Below are 19,180 nucleotides of genomic sequence, written 5' to 3' on the forward strand. Positions count from 1 at the left end.
CACAGAAAGTCGGTCAACACACAATTAACGCATGGCCTGGTTGATTACGTTCTTCCAAGGATTGCTAAATTAGAAGTTAAGTGTGAAATCTGAGAAAGAACCAGTCACGAAAGCGCCAAATCAAGTATTTTTAAATCCTTTATATTAAGTTCACTTGCTTGCTTGCTTGCGTGCTTGCGTGCTTGCTTGCTTGCTTACGACCGTGCAAATCTTTCGGTCGTTTTTTAACCCACTTCCCGTGATCCAATCGAGTTGTGCGTGACAAATAATTTTCGTGAAAAAAAATTTCAAAAATTTTACACTGTTTAGGGAATTTTTTTAAAATATTTAATTACCAATTGCTTAATGGTGGCAGACAATCATCTGACCCATAGGTGGCAGCCATCTCAAGCCAGAGGACGAGAGGACTCTAGCCACCCGTTTCATGATGACGCAAATGTTGACACCACATGGCATGAAATCCCTGCCCCCACGCTGTACAATGGAGACTATTTATCGAGCAGTTAAATTGAAGCCGCCAGGTTCTTGAAAGTGGTAAAACGGGTCAACGCTAGTGCCCTCGGGAATATACGGGGCATGTCAAGAGGTGATCTTACATATAAAGGATTTATAGTGAAAAACTTTGTTTTTACGGGTTAATTTTTTCCTCTCAGGTGTTCCCTGAAGTTATTCTAGCTTTCTGCGTCTCACTAATCACGCCATGGCAAGGACATTGTTTTTGCAAGAGATGCAGTAACCAAGCTGGTTGTGTGCGGTACACAAACATTTATGTTTTATTTGGAAGTGTATGGTCCATTTAGGGTTGCCACTCGTCCTGGTTTGACCTGGACAGCTCTGGAATTTGCATAATGGTCCGCGTGGCGGGAATTGATTTGTATCGAGATCTTGTGATTCTGTTTTGAACTTAATTTAAGTAAACTGCACGGTTTTGATAGACCGAGGCGACTGAGATGTTTGTCCGGGTTTGGTTTGTGGATAAGGGAACTACCGTCATTCTCATCTCAGCTGCACCCACCCACCCTCAAGGGGCCGTCCATAAATGACGTCACGCGATTTTGGACGATTTTTGCCCCCCCCCCCCTTCGTCACACGACGTCACAAAAAGTCAGACCCCCCCCCCCTCAAATATGACGTCACAAAGCTCTGCCCCCCCCACCCCTTATGTCATTGTAGTGCGTATTTAACGTGGCGCTGCACTCTGATGTTGTAGGACAAAACATTTATTACAAAGTCTATTTAATTAAGTAGCACGTGTCGTCTATATTTATTTAAAGTTGCGCATTTTGATGTGACGTCACATTTCTCAAACCCCCCCCCCCTCGTCACGCATCGTCACGTGTCGTCACAAATGTCTGACCCCGCCCCCCGCCCCTCCCCCAGGTGCGTGACGTCATTTGTGGGCGGCCCCTCAGTCGTCAGTGACGGGCGCTGGACCCGCTCAGCAGCCGCAGCAAGTCGCCTTTTGACTCGCTCGGAGCAGCAAACAACAACAACACCACCACCACCGCTGTTACCTCCACACGGACACACACAGGGAGAGAGAGAGAGAGGGGCCGGTGTTGGGCAGCCACAGCAGCGATATGGACGGCGACAACAAAAGCACGAGCGCCGTGGTGAGGCAGTGAGGCCCATCTGGGGCGGCGGGGAGAGGCCTCGCTCGGAGGCGGGTGGCCACATCCACGTTCGCGAAGGGCGCGGCCATCAACAACAACAACAGCAACAACAACAGCAGCAACAACAGCAATAACAACAGCAATAACAACACCAGCGAGCAGAGTCGAGGATTTACTCGCCTCGCCCGTGGTGTTTGGCCTTCCCTGCCGCGTCGTATTCTAGTCTGGGACGTGAAGGTTGTTGTGCTGGCGGGTTGTTGTTGATGTATAGGAGGAGGTAGTGGGGGGGGGGGTCCATGGCCTAAAGAAGGCGGGATACGGTCGAAGGGGTTTGTCTTTGTTGTTATACAGGCAGGGGTCTCGGTGTGCACAGAGAGAGTTGTGTCGGGGTTGTGCGATGATGGCCAGGGCCTGGTGTGGCGTTTAGAGGGCTGGCGTGGCCTTGTGTGGCCTGCGCGGCTTTGGTTGTTTCGTGCATTGTTTTATGGCTTTTAGGAGGTTGAGTTTGGTGCGTTTATAGCACCAAATACAACCTCGTGTGACGAGAAGTCTGGGTGGGTCTGGCCGGGTTTGTGCGATGCAGGGGGCCTGGTGTGGCCTTGCTGTTGCTGGCTGGGTCTGGCCCCGGTGTGGCCCCGGGGAGTTTGAGATGCGAGAGGGCCCAGGCAGCCCGTGGGGACCTAACGGCCCTGTTAATGTTTTAATTGCGTCTCAAATTATTGTGTAATAGTGTATAGTAGTGGGGTTTTTAGACACGTGTCGCTGTACTACAGGTAGCAGCCGTGTGTGGCCGTGTTGTAGAGTAAGATTTGGTATTTATATTATGTCTGTAACTATATCGGTTTTCCTTTATTGAGATCAGTTAGCGCCGTAAATATTGTCGGAGGCAAGGACGCGGGACAAAATACAATCACAGGCCAGGATTTGTGGCCGCCTGATGTGGGATTATTTGCTGTCTGACAAAAATGACCCAGTCCCGCAGTGTTGCAGTAACTCTGGTGAAATACTGTTTCTGCATCCATCCCTTGCTCTAAATCTCGACATTAAAGGGGTTTCGTAAAACACCTTTAAAGATATCACCTCCAACCTTGCAGTTTCTGTATAAATGACCGCAGGCGAACATCGCCTTAATGTTGTCTATGTAGCTTGGCCGCATGCATCTTAGACACTTACGATAAGTAGATGTTGTGCCTAGGCTTCGGTGGAACAAAGGAAAAAACCTAAGATTATGGAACAAAGTCAGTTTGGATGTGGTGAACACAACCATCCTATCCGTCGAGTTAAGAGGGTCAGATAATGCATTTGTTGCTTTTCAAAAGGCTGTCTGTTAAACTATGGACCGCCCGGAGGTTAACATTGTGGAATTCGCCAAATACCCGGCATGGTATGGAGTCTCCATCCCCATGACACAATGAATTGTCTGTCTGTCATGGGTCATGATCACGATTTGATTTTAATAATAGATTGCCATGTTGTTGTGAATGTATAATCTCTTAAGAGTGCTTTCACAGTTTACGTTAACAAACAACGCACAGTATACGAATGGGAAATACAGGACTGTAATGGAGTATGCACATTTGGTGCATGCATTGTGAGCGTAAGAGTCAAATGTAATTTCTGAAACTATGTGTTTGGCCCATGCCTCTCGAATACCACTAAACAAGATTTCCCCCTGTATTGTGATAATCATTAAATAGTTTAAATTGACACGAAAGTGTTCACTGGCTAATAATGCTGTACTGCATTTAAGTCACGATTTCAAACGACGTGTGATGCGGTGTTTCTTATGTTAGCATGGCAGTAATGCATTATTCAGTAACAAAGTGGACGTTATAAAGACACTAAATGAGTTTTGGGTCCACACCGGCGACGGGGTTTGAACAATGAGTGATGGGGAATGGGGGTTGTTAAAGCAGCTGGTGTCGCGGCCTCAACGCGGCTATGGTTCACGTTCATTAATACTGCATAGGTTGCGGATTAGCCAGGTCCCAATACAACAATGGGACACCATTAGCAATTCGGCTATAGTGTAGCGAAACAAGCCAAGTGATGCACATCGACACATGTATACCTGTGAAATATTAGATATACGCTTACTGCTAAAGAGAACTCGAACAATAACTAACAGCTCAAATTTAAAATAACGAGGTTATGTCGCTGCGAGGATATTGTATAATACCGTTGTAATTTAGTCTCATCCAGCAGTGGATTAATATTTTCTGATGGTGACGATGGTGACTGTATAATGAATGTAATGTAAGCATACACAGTGATATGAAATGCTTGTGTACTAATAGTATTATTTTTGTGTGCACAAGGTCATACAATGTCACTTTAAATGGGTTCACGAAATCATTTGCAACATCATAGGATTGTAATTATGATCTCGTGAATTTTTCGCTTAACGAAAAGGCCCTCTATCCATACTTATTGGAGGCCCCCTCTGCAAATAGTATGAACAAGGCCCGTTCTGTGAATATCAATGTTGAATAGATCATTATTGTAGTACCATTGCAAAATGCACTGGCATGCACGCGAGGTCATGTTGCCATGTCACGGCTGTAACTCATAGAAGGTTGACACTAAACATTTTTTGTTATAAGTTAAACCAAAAATAACAAGCACTGAGTTTTAAATATTGGAGGAAGCACATGACTGCTGTTTATTATGCTTGATATTTGTATTGCTGTTTTATTGGCATGCCACAGTACAGTAAAAATGTGTGACAAGATATTTCAAATGACAATCTGATGTATTTTTCGACATCTTTCAATGGTGTAACCTGCTGGCTTCAATTAAGTATCTACTAGACGGATTTGGTTTATATTTCAGATTGATTTTACAATTAAGGCCAATTTTTTTCTTGTTTTTTCCTGCAGTTGCGCTCTCTGCCTCATGTTACAAATTTCAGAAATGTCTATTTACAACTTTTAGAGTGCGCGGTTTAACATATCCTTGATGGCAGAGAAAGCCTCGTGAAAGTATATATAACAGTCGTATTTGAACTCATGAATTATTGTTTACATAGCCCATGTGTTTTTCCGTGGAAAACAAATAATGTAATATATTTTCGTGCAGTGCAGAAATTAAATACTGGGTTGAGACAATCAGCTGACCACACTGAAAATCCAGTTTGGTTTAAAGTGGCTGAAGCCTGTACAGTATTTAAACCAAGGATGTCAGTGGTGCTGGAGCTCAGTGCTTTGACACGGCCGTTTTGAACTCTTTGAGCCACCTAGCCACCACAGGTGTCGGTTTTTCCCCATGTCTCCTGGTGAGTGGTGGCAGAGGTCGCAACCGGGTACCCGATACCCGTACCCTACCCGATACCCGGCTACCCGTACCCGGCCGGGTACGGGTACCCGTTAGCGACCCTGGTGCGGCCGGGTACGGGTATGGGTAGACCGTGAGTCACTGGTGAGTAACTGTTTGTCACTCATTTCCCAACGTCTTGTTTCTTCTCACAATTCAAGTTCCTAGAATCAACCCACCCGCGCCTGCAACATGGCTTCATCCCAGAGGTCGCAATCAGGTACCCAATACCCTACCCGTACCCGGCAGGGTACGGGTAGAGTACGGGTACGGCCGGGTACGGCCGGGTACGGGTAAGGAATCAAAACCCGTTTGCGACCTCTGAGTGGTGGTAATCCCTGGTGTTTGGTCCTATCAGGCACAGGAGACGGCCCGCCTGGAGGAGCAGCTGCAAGGCTGGGGGGAGGCTTTGCTGGCTGCAGACCGTGTACTTCGCTGGGAGAAACCGTACTACCCAGCTCTCGTCGTTTCTGCAACCACTTTAATCTTCCTGTAAGCTACGTTCGTGTCAGTTTGCGTTCAATACAACCCCAACTCTCCTGTATAATATTTAGTGAGAACCACAATGTTCTGTCGCGGTACGTTCCGAACTACACATTTTGATGCACAGTACTTTGTGAATGTTAACGAGTACCACTGTGGGGACGTTGACAGTTGTTGTCCCCTATGGATAGATACATCCTTGCCAAAGGAATGTGGAATTTCCACCATTGCTTCGATGTTGTAAACAGGATATGAGCACAGTATTTTCTCAGCTGAGCAGGAAACCACTGAAATGTTTGTTTATATTTAAAAACATTTTAAATAGGAACCTGCATGTCATTGTATTAATATAGTCAGTGTGTACAGTACAATGATGGATATCTGACCATCTCAGATCCACCTTGAGCAATTGACTATCCACACCCAGTGCAGTACTTTTGCATGGTGCAACTTGTAATTTTCTATAGATATTAACAAATACAACCTTTTCACTTAAAACAATGTATATTTAATCTCGGGTATATATTTACTTCTAAAGCACAGTCAAGCATATTCCCATGTCTAAACCAGTTTGTGCTTAAATTGTCCAGTGACCTATTTGTGCACGGTATATAACCATCGTTTTTATATACAGGCGGTCCTCGACTTAAGTTTGTTCGACTTATGTCGATCCACACTTACAGAATGATGCCAACTCAGGCGCCGGTTCTGCACACAGTCAACCTGCCTCCCCAACGTGATCTGGTGCAAAACCTCTGTGCATTCGGAGTCATATTAAAGTATTTTTAATTTGTTTATTTAATCCTTAAAATTGTTTGATAAAAGGAAAGGTCATTGCTCTCGTGAAGGTGTTAAAAAGATTGTAGCAGGCCAAATAAGCCAGGAATTGCTAAGAATCAAAGTAAGAACTTTCTAAACACTATTATTTTTCTTTGTATATCATTGATAGTTGATTAAATATGCTATTTGCGATCATATGTATAAAAAGTAGCATTTTGGAGCATTTGTCAAGAACGTAACCCACGATTATATCATTGTTTCTCTGGGAAAATCAGTCTTGACTTGCGTTGTTTCGACTTACGACACCTTTTCTAGTAACGTAACCTGATGTAGGTCCGAGGACCACCTGTATAAATGTTCACATATGCCTCTGTCCCCAGCAAGTGGTAGATGCAACATTAAACTGGAACTGATTATGTACCATATAAATAACTGTGTTCATTGCCGTTTCAGAGTGATTTACTGGCTGGACCCATCTGTGCTCACGGGCCTCTCAATCGTGGTGATGTTGGTCTGCCTGGCAGATTACCTTATTCCAACCCTCACTGCTAAGTTCCTCAGTTCAAAGCAATGGTGGGTGTACATCTTTCACATCCTTAATTATATTTCTGGATCCATGTGTTTGCTAAAATTCCTTATCGCTCAATTATTTTACTGATATCTGCGTTTGTGATAATAGAGTAATTTGCCAACAAATAACATGGACAACGCAAAAGCATAGTTGTACAGTGTTGGCCAATAACATTGCGGTTTGAAATGTTGGTAGTGGTTGGGTGTTTCCAGATCCTTAACCCTGCAGCTGATAAGATGCATGTTACTTGCAAAGGAGAAGCAGTCCGCTAAAATAAATGTTTTTTTGATGTTGTGGATGAATAATCAAGCCATGTGTGCCAAGGGATGTCCAACACAAGAGTGAATCTTTAACATTACTGTCAGGAATCCACTACACTACTCTTGTAACCGGTCTGTCACACTATTTGCCTATATTTTAAAACAATGCCAATGCAGTGACTTTACCATAGTGCTAAAATATTGTGCCTAACTTTAATGCCTTTTTTTTCATTAAAACACATTGGACAACCCAGGTTCAGAGCCTTGGTACATACCTACAAGATGAGCCATTTTTTTGGGGTTCCATCTTTAATCCAATCGGTCAATGCCATTGTCTGCAATTTAAGATTAAGTGGTTGCCTCTTGTCCTGTACGTGTTAGGACTACGGAGCAGCAGCAGCGCTTTCATGAGATCTGCAGCAGTCTGGTGAAGGCTCGCTTGTCTGTAGCTCACTGGGGACACCAACTGTTGGCACTTAAAGAGGAGAAGCCAAAAGTGGTACGTCGCAGTTGATTAGCAAAGATCCTCACGCAAATAAATCGTTCAATATAGCGTTGCCTGATAATGATAACATGTTTTTTTTTATCCCTTCTAATAAGTTTCTGTACCCTCTTAAAGTGAACATAACCTATTTTAGCAATGCAGCCGATTCTAACCCAGTGATATATATTAATTGTGTAACCTGATGATATTTTACTAAGACCTCACCTTAATTTCCTTCCATTAGATTATGTACGAAAACATTTCCTTTCTCAAGTACAAGTGTGGGGATTTTAAAATACTGAAATAAAGTTTTTAAAAGCGCAGTGTATTAAATACCTCTGACTTGTAGTTTTCTCCTGTGCCTTTCTGCAGTACTTCATCTCCGTGACTACCGTCCTTGCTCTGGCTGCTTGGATTGGTCAGCAAGTTCATAACCTTCTTCTTACTTTCCTGATTGGTACGTCTGATAAAAGCACAGACTGGGAATAAGATGACCTTCGTGAGCTAATTTTGCTTTATGCATAGATATGTTCAGTAGGTAAATGACAAATTGTGCCCCTGAGATTGAATGCAATCTCATGATTTTATGGACAACTCTATTCAAGAATCAATAAAATGTTATATTATTATTTCATCCATTTGTATTCTGTATATCCAAGCTCGTCCGTTCCATCATCCTAATGGAAGCTTTAATTTGCATAATTTTTTATGGATGGATTCTTACACATGACATACATACTATGCACGTATCATGAGGGTAACAATCTATCAGGGTATCACAATCTGTAGTAATAGGAATCCAGAGAATCTGTATATTCTGACACTATGCATCATAAAAAATGTATTCTCACTCCCACAATGGGATGCATGTATTATGAGTGTAAAAATATTTCTATGCATGCATAACTTACCTGATTTTGTATAGTAAAACCACAACAATGGGCTGCATGGGTAAAAAGGTAAAACATTTGTCCAAATATCATTGTCAAAGATTGTTTGTTTAAACCCATTTGAACATGCATTTTAACTTGTTTGTAAACAATTATTGTGTTGATGTCATTGCAGTGACTTTTCTGCTGCTCTTTCCTGGACTCACCCAACAAGGGATAATCTGCAGTTATGTGGGCATGGCAAAACGAGAGATCAACAAGCTCCTTAAACGCAAGGAGAAGAAAGCAGAATGAAAAGCCTTTCTCATTGCTGCACTGTTCTGGTATAATTAACGTAGAGTGGACCAGTCGACTTGCTCCAAGTTAGCCTGCAAAATGTAGTTGTACGCTATAGCAGAACATTAATGTGTTAGGATTTTGTATTTACTGGTGTGAACATGTGTAATCTATTTTGAGGTTTGATGCAAATGCACTGTGCATCAATATTGCATGATGGGTTTGCTGCCTAGAGGTTGTTTAAAGAAGTGGCATTTTAATAAGCTCTCATGACTGAATTATAATTAGTAGTAGTTGTGTCTGCATATTTCCGAAACGTCTTCAGAAAACATTTCAAGGGAGCTTCAACAGTGGGACTATGTTATCTTTGCTCTGTAAATGTAGAAACGTTCAGATGTTCTACAAAAAAACTATATTATGCATGGGGTGAATTCTCAACCACATACTTTGGTGTCACACTGGAGATTCTTGCACTAAACGATCGGTGTTAACGTTTTACTCTTTGCCATTCTTATTATTCCCACAAGTATTTACCAATGTATTTTTTAATTTGGTTGGTCCTTTTTGCATATGTGCTTTTCTAGAAGAGAATCTTCATTTTAAGTAGAAAATTTGCTTTCAAACCTTTAAATACACTGAACTAAGAAGCTGCAGATACAGTAAAACCGCGATGTAATTGTGGCGTCAGAAAACAAATATATAACGTAAATGGATGGAAGAAAAATACAAATAAAGATTGGTTTGCAAATGGTGTGTCACCGTAAAGTCCCACATTTTAAGCGGCGAATCCAACACCCACATCCCCTCCATTGGTCACGGGGTAGTTGGCAAAAACAGCCATCATCCCTTTCAGCTCCCTCAGTCGCACATGTGCAATTGGGCAGACAGATGCATGCATTTTCCATTATCACGTGGATAGCCTATAACGAAGGTGTTGTATGTATTCCAATGCCTATGAAATATCCGGCCTTTACTGGATTGAATTATTGAACCCACAAAAAATGCCTGAAATACTAGATCAGAGTACTGAAACATTGTGGGAGGACAAAACTGTTGTGGTTTTTGAGTCCAGAATTAGTCATCTAAATGGCAACACCTTACACGTGGCATTTTGGTAACTAAAGATGCAAATTGAAATTTGGTTTAACGAGTATGCAGCTCGAAGAAAATAAGCAATGACCAACCATAATAATGGAAGCTTTTTTCTTATTAACTTAAGATTTTGTTCCAGTAACTTATTGGCAGTGTTTTTCAGTCAGGGATCCCTGCAAAGTCACCCTTGAATGAACATTAAAATGCAAATTTTATAAGCCACAAGTTTAACTAACAGCACCGGCATACAAAACTTACCTTCGTTTATAAATTTGAATATTAATATATGCACAATGTCAATGCATCTTGGCACAGTATCACGAGGATGGAGAAGAATTTATTTGCTGGTTTTGTTAAGTGAAATTGCCTGTAAGTGCACAATTGTACATGAGGGAAGTTTGAAAAAAGGCACCATGTGTATTAAATTTATGCTTAAAGAATTATATGTGGACACAAGCTTATTTCCATGGCAGAGTACAGATGTGTTTTGCTTTAATTAAAATATAGCGGTTCGGTTGTGCAAGTGGTGGCCATGAGAGCACTACAGATGGGTGGAATATAATAGGAATTACTTTGGGGGGTGCAGATGTTGTAAAAAAACGTAAGGCCAGTGGCATACGAAGTAAAACTTGACTACAGTAGACGTCAATCTGGGTGGGGCTGGGTGGGAGGTGGGGCGGGGTATGGTGGGAGGGGTGAGGGGTGGGGTTGGGTGGGAGAGGTGGGGGGCGGGCTGGGTGGGAGGGGTGGGGGGCGGGCTAGGTGGGAGGGGTGGGGCTGGGTGGGGAGGGGCTGGTCACCCCATGGTGCCCTTATAAAACTGAACGTTTAACCTACTCACGCCGGCTTGTGCCCGCCCTCACAGTCGGGCATATTTCCGGAATACACCACGCCGCCGTTGACCCTGGCCATTGACCGAACAACCCAACGTTCCTACCAGCTCCCTCCGCAGGAATGTGTTAATTTATGAGTGTAACAATACCTCCCTTTGTGTTGCTGTACTTTAGGGGCCGTCCATAAATGACGTCACGCACCTGGGGGGGGGGTCAGACATTTGTGACGATGTGTGACGAGGGGGGGGGGGGGTTGAGAAATGTGACGTCACATCAAAATGCGCAACTTTAAATAAATATAGACAACACGTTCTACTTAATTAAATATACTTTTTGATAAATGTTTTCTCCTACAACATCAGAGTGCAGCGCCACATTAAATACGCACTGCAATGACAATAGTTTAAAGCGATTTGAAGCATGTTTTATTTTGGGGGGGGGGGGCCAGAGCTTTGTGACGTCATATTTGAGGGGGGGGTCTGACTTTTTGTGACGCCGTGTGACGAGGAGGGGCGGGGTAAAAAAATCGTCCAAAATCGCGTGACGTCATTTATGGACGGCCCCTTAACACATTGTAAACACTGACCCTATGTGCTGTGCGATGCGGTCCATTGCGTTCCCAACTTACGAACCGCCCGACGAAGGAGCCGACCCTGTTCGTAAGTCGGGGCCTATGGAATCGATTCTCGATTCTTGCACGAGGAATCGTTTCTCCGCGATTCCTAAAAGGTCAATCCGTTTGACGTGTGAGGGAGCTCGCTTGAGTTACCGCTCCACACTCACACACAGGAGGAGGCCGACAGGAACACACGAAGCCACCCCCCTCCTCGAGCTATGCTCACTGCCGCCGTAGCACGCTGCTCCCGCCGGGGGCCCCTGGGCTCCCTGGCTTCGCTCGGCAGAGCCCTCGCCGCGGGGCAGCTGCGGCGTGCAGCGGGCTGCGAGAGGCCTGGTCCGGGCTGCGGGAGGCCTGGTCCAGGCTGCGGGCGGGAATCCAGGCGAGCGGCGTCTGCCTCCTCCTGGGAGCGCAGGGAGAGGACGGAGTCGGCGGCGATGGAGGACGCCGAGGAGGAGGAGAAGAGCCTCTCCAGTCGTTTCGCGGCGCGCTCCTTCTTCAGGAAGAGCACGACAACACACGAGGAGGAAGAGGAGGACGGGGGGGAGGAGGAGGAGAGGGTGCGGGGAGGCCGCAGGGACACGGCGTACTGGTTCCACGTGCAGTGCAAGCGCCTGGCGCGGAGCGGACAGGTGCGTCTCGCCACGCGGGCTCTGTATCGTGCGTCTGGGGTGGTGTGTGCGCGTGGGGTGGTGTGTGGCGTGATGTGTAGGGTGGTGGGAGCGGTGCGATGGTGTGAGAGTGTGGGGTGGCGTGTGCCGTGGTCTGTGCGCGTGCGGTGGTGTGTGCGGTGGGGTGGTGTGTGCATTTGGGGAGCGGTAGAGTTGCGGTTAGCGCGCTGCGCTTTGAACGCAGCGTCACGAGTCCTATTGCCGCACACGGCCAACACCGGTGACGATTATCTGAACCGGTTCTGGGCCTCCCCTAGAGTCGATTCGACCGCAAATGAGTACCGTGTGTGTGTGTTAACATCGCCACTCGGGAGGCAAAGGCGGCCTGGCGTTGTGTTGGCCACCTACCTCTTCGTGCGCCGTGCCGGCCTTCAATAAGTGCTCGCTCACAGCACTTGTCCCAACAGTCTGTTAAATCTACACGGGGGATCTTTGTTTTTTGTTGCAGCTGGAGGAGGCGCTCCGTCTGTTTGAGGAGACGGGGCTGAAGCAGCAGCGCCTGCAGCCCGAGGAGTTCAACTTCACGGTGCTGATCGGGGCATGCGCCCGCGCTGGCCTCACCCGCCGCGCCTTCCGCCTCTATAACGATGTGAGCGGTGGCAGCTGGCGCCCGTCCCACAGCACAGGGCCACTTGGTGCAGCAATAAGCACCAGTGCGGCTAAATTACATCAAGTGTGAATGTTTGCTATCGCCACAGCATCCATGTGTCGTACTGTGCCAAGTTCCACATTGCCACTGTTGGCTGAGATTATGTCGGTGGCCCCCTAAACAGATCCACTCTTTTCCCCCTTTAAAATAGTTTCCCGAGAAATTGGTTTGACCTCCTCCCATAATCTCATGCATCACCTAGTTAATCCATGGTGCCCCCTACTCTTTTTGATACTTGTCCACCTCCGATACATTGCTGTGAGCCGCTATTGCTCCTGACAGTCTACCATGGTGTCCCGTGTCTCCCAGATGAAGAAGCGTGGGCTTACCCCGAGCTCGCACACCTACACGGCGTTGTTCAACGCGTGCGCGGAGTGCGGACGCCCTGAGCAGGGCCTAGATTTGGCGGAGAAGCTGTGGGCCGAGCTGCAGCAGAAGTCTGGAAGAGCGGATACGCATCTTTACACGTACCACGCCCTGCTCAAGGTGTACGCACGCTATGGTAGTCTGATGCCCGCCATCGAGGTGCTCAAGGTACTCGCCACACCAATCGTGACACTCTTGGAGTAATATAACTTTGTTTATTAGGAGCCAAACTCAATTAACATTCACAAAGAAGTATTGCCATGCTGTACACCAAGTTTCATCCTGAAACGGAAGTCTTGCTAAGTTCCGGTGCTTGTGTAATGACAGGGTGCCACCTGTCGGCCTGAAGGGGTAATCGCGGTTATGGGCATGTTACGTAATCTCTCATTGTGAGGGGGGCGTATCTGGGGTAGAGGTGAAAGGCAGAATCAGTCGGGAAGCTACGTAGAACGTTACATAGATGTATCGCCCAGTGTTGTGCTAAAGGTGTGAGAATAAATAAGAAGCCTTCTACACGACGTGTCTCGGAAGTCGCTCACTACACTTGAATGCCACACAGGCTTCATGTGTGGTTTGCAGGCAGCCTGAATTGGTTGGTTGTGGTGACGTAATAATTCTCACATTCTAAAACTAGGTCAGTGGATCTCGGGGAGAAATGTCGTTGATGTCACCACACCTTGTTGTCGATTTCTTCTGCTCGGACCCATAATCGGTAAAACATTAAAAACCCCACAGTCATCCACATTTACAGTATCCCACCATCCAGTTTCAGGGCTTCCTCATGTTGAGCAGTCGACATCTCCTTTATGGGCGCCTCTTACTGTCTCAATGCCTCCACTGTCTGGCTTCGGTCTTCCCCTTGGTTGCAGACCTCCTGAGTGCTACTTGACTACCCATCTCCAATGCCTATTGGAGAACAGATCATTGTATTGCTCGTTGTTGAATACCCACAGCTGCATCTGTGCGTCCACTTTCAAACCCTATTCTATCAACACATTTCTGGTGGCACATGAAACTAGCTGGTGTCCTAAATCAGACCTGATACCAGAGAGTGAACTGAGAGCAGTGGGACGTTGCAGTTTATGCTCCCAGTAAGTGTAGCACCAAGTGGAAGGTGGAGATGTAACTGACGTATTGGATGGGAGATGAGGTGGGTGAATTCGTTCACACAAAACCTGGGGGGGGAGCAGGGTTCACAGTCAATTGTAGTGGAGCACCTCCTGGTTGCTGGCTGTGCTCATATGAAATCTTACCTTTGTGGGATGCCTCCTGACTTGGTTTGACTTTGTTGTTTTATTGCCAGGAAATGGTTGGCAATGGTGTGGTCCCAACCTCCACCACGCTGAGCTTCCTGCTGGAGGCAGCCAAGCGAGATCCCTCGGAGGGCTTTCGCCACGCCCTGCAGGTTCGCACACACCACACGACCGACCAGTACAGATGCACAACACAAATACATACACAACAACATCAATAAAGACGCTGCAGTTCAACGACAACAATTGCCGTTCGCCACTTAGTGGCGGTGACATGACCAGAGTACTTGTACCAGGCTAGGTGTACCTTGAGGCCACGGGACAGACCCAGCTGTTATCAGTTGACTGGGGCGACTGGCAGATGCACCACTTGTATTCCCCACTGTGCCAACTGTGTTTCTAAACACACACATACACACGACCATCAATACACAGGTATCCTAGTTAACATCGAAGACTACCCACACACACACACCACTACCACCAATCACACACACATACCAACACTACACACAACACATCCCATTAAAAACAAACATACACCACCATTATACACAAACACCACTACAAATAGACAGATGCTATATCGTTTCGGAGTAAACACTGATTGGTTTAAGTGACTTGACGACATCACTGTTATGGGTATGCACGTTGAACTTCTTTTGCACCGTATCAAGCCAACCGTGCTAATCGGAGGTGTGAGGAAGGACAACTTAACACAAAAAGGGTAGTTAGTGGAGCTGGTTGTTATACGTGTGCCCTTGTGTGATTTGTCGTTGTAGCTGTGGCGCTGGATGGAGCGTGTCGGAGTGGCCCCAAACCTCCACAACTACAGTTTCCTGCTGTCCGTTGCTCGGCAGTGCGACATAGGCGACCCGGCGGTTGCCACTGCTCTGCTGCTAAACGATTCCAGTGAGAGCAAAAATATCCGGAATCTTCCAGTCCGCAGCCAGAAGGGAGCCAAGAGACGGACTTCTACGAGTGCAGCAGTGGCAAGTGTCCAGGACCTTCAAGGGCGACTGTTCAACTCTCAAAGAGCTTGTCCACATCCAGATTCCGTGCAACAGGACAAGAGCACGAGGGGTGCACACGAGTGGCAGCTCGCCCACGAGCACGCGCCACAGACGAGAGCTGACCAGCTGTCCACGAGTTGTGCATCTCGGGAGCGAGCGGATGTCGAGGAGTGTCCCGAGCAGATGGCAATCGCACAGCGGCACTCTGAGCAGATTCCCCAGCACTCAACATCGCTGGCACTTTTGCCCGAATCGCCGGGCGGCAGTCGCCTCGAGTTACAGGGCAGTCTGCTGGAGCCAGGCCGGTGCAGCGCCAAGGGCCACGTGCTGTCTCTGAGGGCGGCGCCCGACCCCGCCGATCGGCTGGCGCTTCTGGGCGGTGTGGCAGGAGTGCTGGGGGCTCTACGGAGGCACGGCCTGGCCCCCAACGTGCTTATCTTCACACAGCTCGCTATGCTGTTGCCTGCTGATCAGGTTCGCATGCTGCTGATCCGCACGGACAACGGCAAACACTCAAATTATTCATCGTTACGCTTAAAGTTTTAATGATTTGTTGATGGTAATAGTTGTCCCAATTGTATCAATCTTATGCCTGGGTAGAGTGACGGGGCAGTGGTTACCCGCTGCACTGTGAAATCAGTGACCTGAGTTTGATTACCAGCCATGGCTGACGTCAGTGGCGAGGGATATGTGAACTGGTTCTGGACATCACTTTGACCAACCCACACTGACCAACATGCCGACGTGGTTAAACGTGCCCCATGACTGACAAAGCGTCGGGAGGCATTTTTACATCAGCGAATTAATCCTTTTGCAAACCATATTTATTAGAGATATGACTCACCATGATCCCGAATTGTGACAATTCATCACATGCCACTACTCTTTCACATAAACCCTGTGCCTCACAAGGCCACGCTGCACATTGCTCTCCACGGCTTGTAACTCGTGCATTGCCCACTAGGCCACGGTGGCCCTTGAGTTTCCCCAAACTCCCCCCCCCTGTGTGTCTGCTGTTTCCCTTTCTTCACCTTTACGACCCGGGCAGTTTGATCAAGACGAGCGGCTGCTGCAGGAGGCGAAGGCCTGCGGAGCGGAGCCAGACGTCACCTTGTACAACGTGCTGGTGGGGCGCAGGAGCCGCGCCGGTGACCTGGCCGCAGCGCGCGTAGGGGCCGCAAACACACACACACATCCTCGCCTGTTTACACGTACATGTGTGTGCATGTTGAACTTCTTTCGCACCGTATGTAGCCAACTGTGCTAATCGGAGGTGTGGGGGAAGGACAACAAACTAAACACAAAAAGCAGTTCTGCACATTCATACCATAGTCAGCCTATATGAGTTTAATTTGTCTGTAACTTAATTTTGTAGTTGGACTGTGATCAGTCTAAAAAAGAATCGTCCACAGCCAGCTTTTGCCAGCAAGGAATTAATTTAACGTCGATTTACGTTAATGCGTTATTTTCTATTGCTCGCATAACGAGGCAGTTTGTTCTTGTTCTGCTTTCTATTTGCTCTCCTTTGTTTTGCTTTTGTCGTCTTGGTGACCAAGCTCGCTCCTGTTAATCAGGCTCTCCTGGGCTCTTGAGTTCTCACCTGATCTAAAATAAACTAGAATGAAACATACGTACACTGTGACGCAAACATGTGCGCGCACACGCTGCCTACTAGCATGGACACATGCGTGCACACACGTCACACTTGAACGCTTCCATGCAGACACACACGCTACCTACACACACACGAATGCTGTGATGAAAGCATGCACACACTGTATACACGAATGAGCGCTGCCATGTACACATGCACGCACATCATATCAACATTTCTATGCACTTGCACGTTACGTTGCATGAACATTTTGTGCAGTAGGTTGATGGAACAAGAGACAGAACCAACTGGATAGAACGTACAAAGCAGACCGTACGAAAAAAATCATCCATTCTGCAATCTTGACCCCGACTTGTGACAATTTGTCACACTGCATGAGTGGATACAGACTCGTTATGTGCCTACTACACACGCATGCCCCTGTCTAAAGCATGTGTGCGCATGCGTGCGTGCATGCACACACAAGTGTGCCTGTTTTTACACATACGCTTGCCCGCTCATGAACGTGCACTTGCGAGCTTGCAGGCGTTGGTGGGGGAGCTGGTGCGGGAGGGGCTGTCCCCTGACATGCACACGTACAGCGCGCTGGCCGCAGGCTGCCAGCACGAGGAGGACGGTGTGCAGCTGCTGAGAGACATGAGGGTGCGCACCTTGCGACGAGCATAACATCGTCAGCTGTGATCAGCGCACTGCTAGATGAAGACATCCTGCCCTTAACGACAATGCTTTGACATCTCACACTGATCTCATCTCATTACGGCGGATGTCTTCTCAGGCGTGTCCTCTCCTTTGGTTGCCGCTCTGACAGAAGTATTGACCCACCAGCCACCGTCCCTTCTAGCGACGCGTCATGCCCAAACCAAATTATCATAAGTTAATTGGGGCAACTTTTCCCGCTGCAATGATTCTTATGTAAACATTTGTACTCTTGTCGCTAAGTAGAATATTGACCTCAACACTGGAGGAAATGTCTTGCCGTGGGATCTGATTTTATTGCCGAGTGCTGTGTACGTGTTTGCGCATCTCTTAGCTTGGTATTTTTACACTTTCCAACCAAGTTTGAAATCGTTAATGCATTATCTCTGTCCATCTGTCCAAAGCCTGGCAATAAAAAAAACCCAGTTTTAAAAGTATCCTAAGTGGCCAAGGAAATTGGCATGTCATCTTGTGTAGTCGTATGCGATGCTCCGTGTAACTTGTTATGCGCTTAAAAACATACTGCTATCGCCAATTTGGAGGACGAAGTTTTTTGTGAAAGCGTTGTAGAATCCATGCGTGTGTGCGATTCTTCCTTGTTGTTTTCTGCTTCCTACAGACGAGCGGCTTGACTCCCAATTCCCACGTGTGCGGGGTGATCATCTCCGTGGCGATCCGTCGTCTCGACTACTCGTACCTGACCGCGGTGCTCAAGGAGATGGCTCGGTCGCGCATCGCCGCCTCGCCCGCCATCCTGCGGCAGCTCGACTTCGCAGCCCGCTACCCACCGGGATATGATCACGTCAGCACACGCAGCACACGGCACCACACGCTGCGCACACCGGCACAACAGTTGACGCTTTCACGTAATAAAAAATAATTTCATTTATATAGGGCTTTTCATCAACGATCTCAAAGCGCTGTACAGGACAGCAGCAGTAGCAGACACTCAACATTAAAAATAATGATATAACTACATTTAAAAAATCTATTTACTAAACGAACGAAAAGTTTCATAAGCGAAAGCATGGGGGATAATATGTCTGTGTTGGAGAATTCAGCCCCGTTAAAATTGTAGTTTGGATATTGGGAATCTTTGTGATGTGTGTGTCTCTGACACAATGTCAATATGTTTGTCTGTGTGCAGTACAGCGCATCGAACGCCTATCTGGATAAGATCGACGGCTTCCGTGGGTTCTACCAGCTCTGGCTGAAGCACACCTCTGCCGTGGACGACGCAACGCAAGTCCGGTGAATCTGTTGGCGTTGTGAGCCAAGGGAGTAAAGAGACAATAAAATATTCCCCACGAGAGACCATTCCCACACTCGGCTGCAGTGCTGTGAGCTGCATTTCCTGTGCCAATGACGACTGGACAAATATGTACCCCCTCCCCATCTCACCTATCCGGCTATCGTACTTGGCACAAAGCAGTGCACATCACCCTGCCTCCATGTGGGAGCTAACAAAGAGAGAAGACACTCGTGGAAATAATGCATCTCGAACTCGGCGCTGTTACTATTACAACTTCATTATCGCGATGAAAGTAATGGCCAAGTGAGGTGGTGGTTGTTTGCAACATTCGCGTGCGTACACTCATCCCTGTCTCAACACTGCACAAGAGAGCGAGAAGTGAGCATTACGCTGCCATGTCAATAAAACCCGACTGCTTCTAACGCTTATGAGTTGTATGTTGCCAAAGAGAGAGC

General features: G+C 47.0%; 2 protein-coding genes across 2 annotated transcripts; both read left to right on the forward strand.

The window, feature by feature from the left end:
• Positions 1 to 1,379: 1,379 nt before the first annotated feature.
• Positions 1,380 to 10,201, forward strand: LOC144718990 (ADP-ribosylation factor-like protein 6-interacting protein 1). Its single transcript, XM_078594677.1, has 6 exons — positions 1,380 to 1,613; positions 5,284 to 5,417; positions 6,642 to 6,761; positions 7,401 to 7,518; positions 7,876 to 7,960; positions 8,569 to 10,201. Exons 1-6 carry the CDS (start codon positions 1,581 to 1,583, stop codon positions 8,685 to 8,687), a joined length of 609 nt encoding a protein of 202 aa, XP_078450803.1. The 5' UTR covers positions 1,380 to 1,580; the 3' UTR covers positions 8,688 to 10,201.
• A 1,074-nt stretch (positions 10,202 to 11,275) lies between these two features.
• Positions 11,276 to 19,147, forward strand: PTCD1 (pentatricopeptide repeat domain 1). The gene is made up of 9 exons (XM_078594678.1): positions 11,276 to 11,842; positions 12,330 to 12,470; positions 12,840 to 13,064; positions 14,200 to 14,301; positions 14,932 to 15,636; positions 16,211 to 16,330; positions 17,303 to 17,419; positions 18,093 to 18,275; positions 18,621 to 19,147. The coding sequence occupies exons 1-9, from the start codon at positions 11,429 to 11,431 to the stop codon at positions 18,726 to 18,728; spliced, it is 2,115 nt and encodes a 704-aa protein (XP_078450804.1). The 5' UTR covers positions 11,276 to 11,428; the 3' UTR covers positions 18,729 to 19,147.
• Positions 19,148 to 19,180: the final 33 nt, after the last annotated feature.

The sequence above is a fragment of the Lampetra planeri genome, chromosome 5 (genome assembly GCF_965212315.1).
Source record: "Lampetra planeri chromosome 5, kcLamPlan1.2.h2, whole genome shotgun sequence".
Taxonomy (NCBI): domain Eukaryota; kingdom Metazoa; phylum Chordata; class Hyperoartia; order Petromyzontiformes; family Petromyzontidae; genus Lampetra; species Lampetra planeri.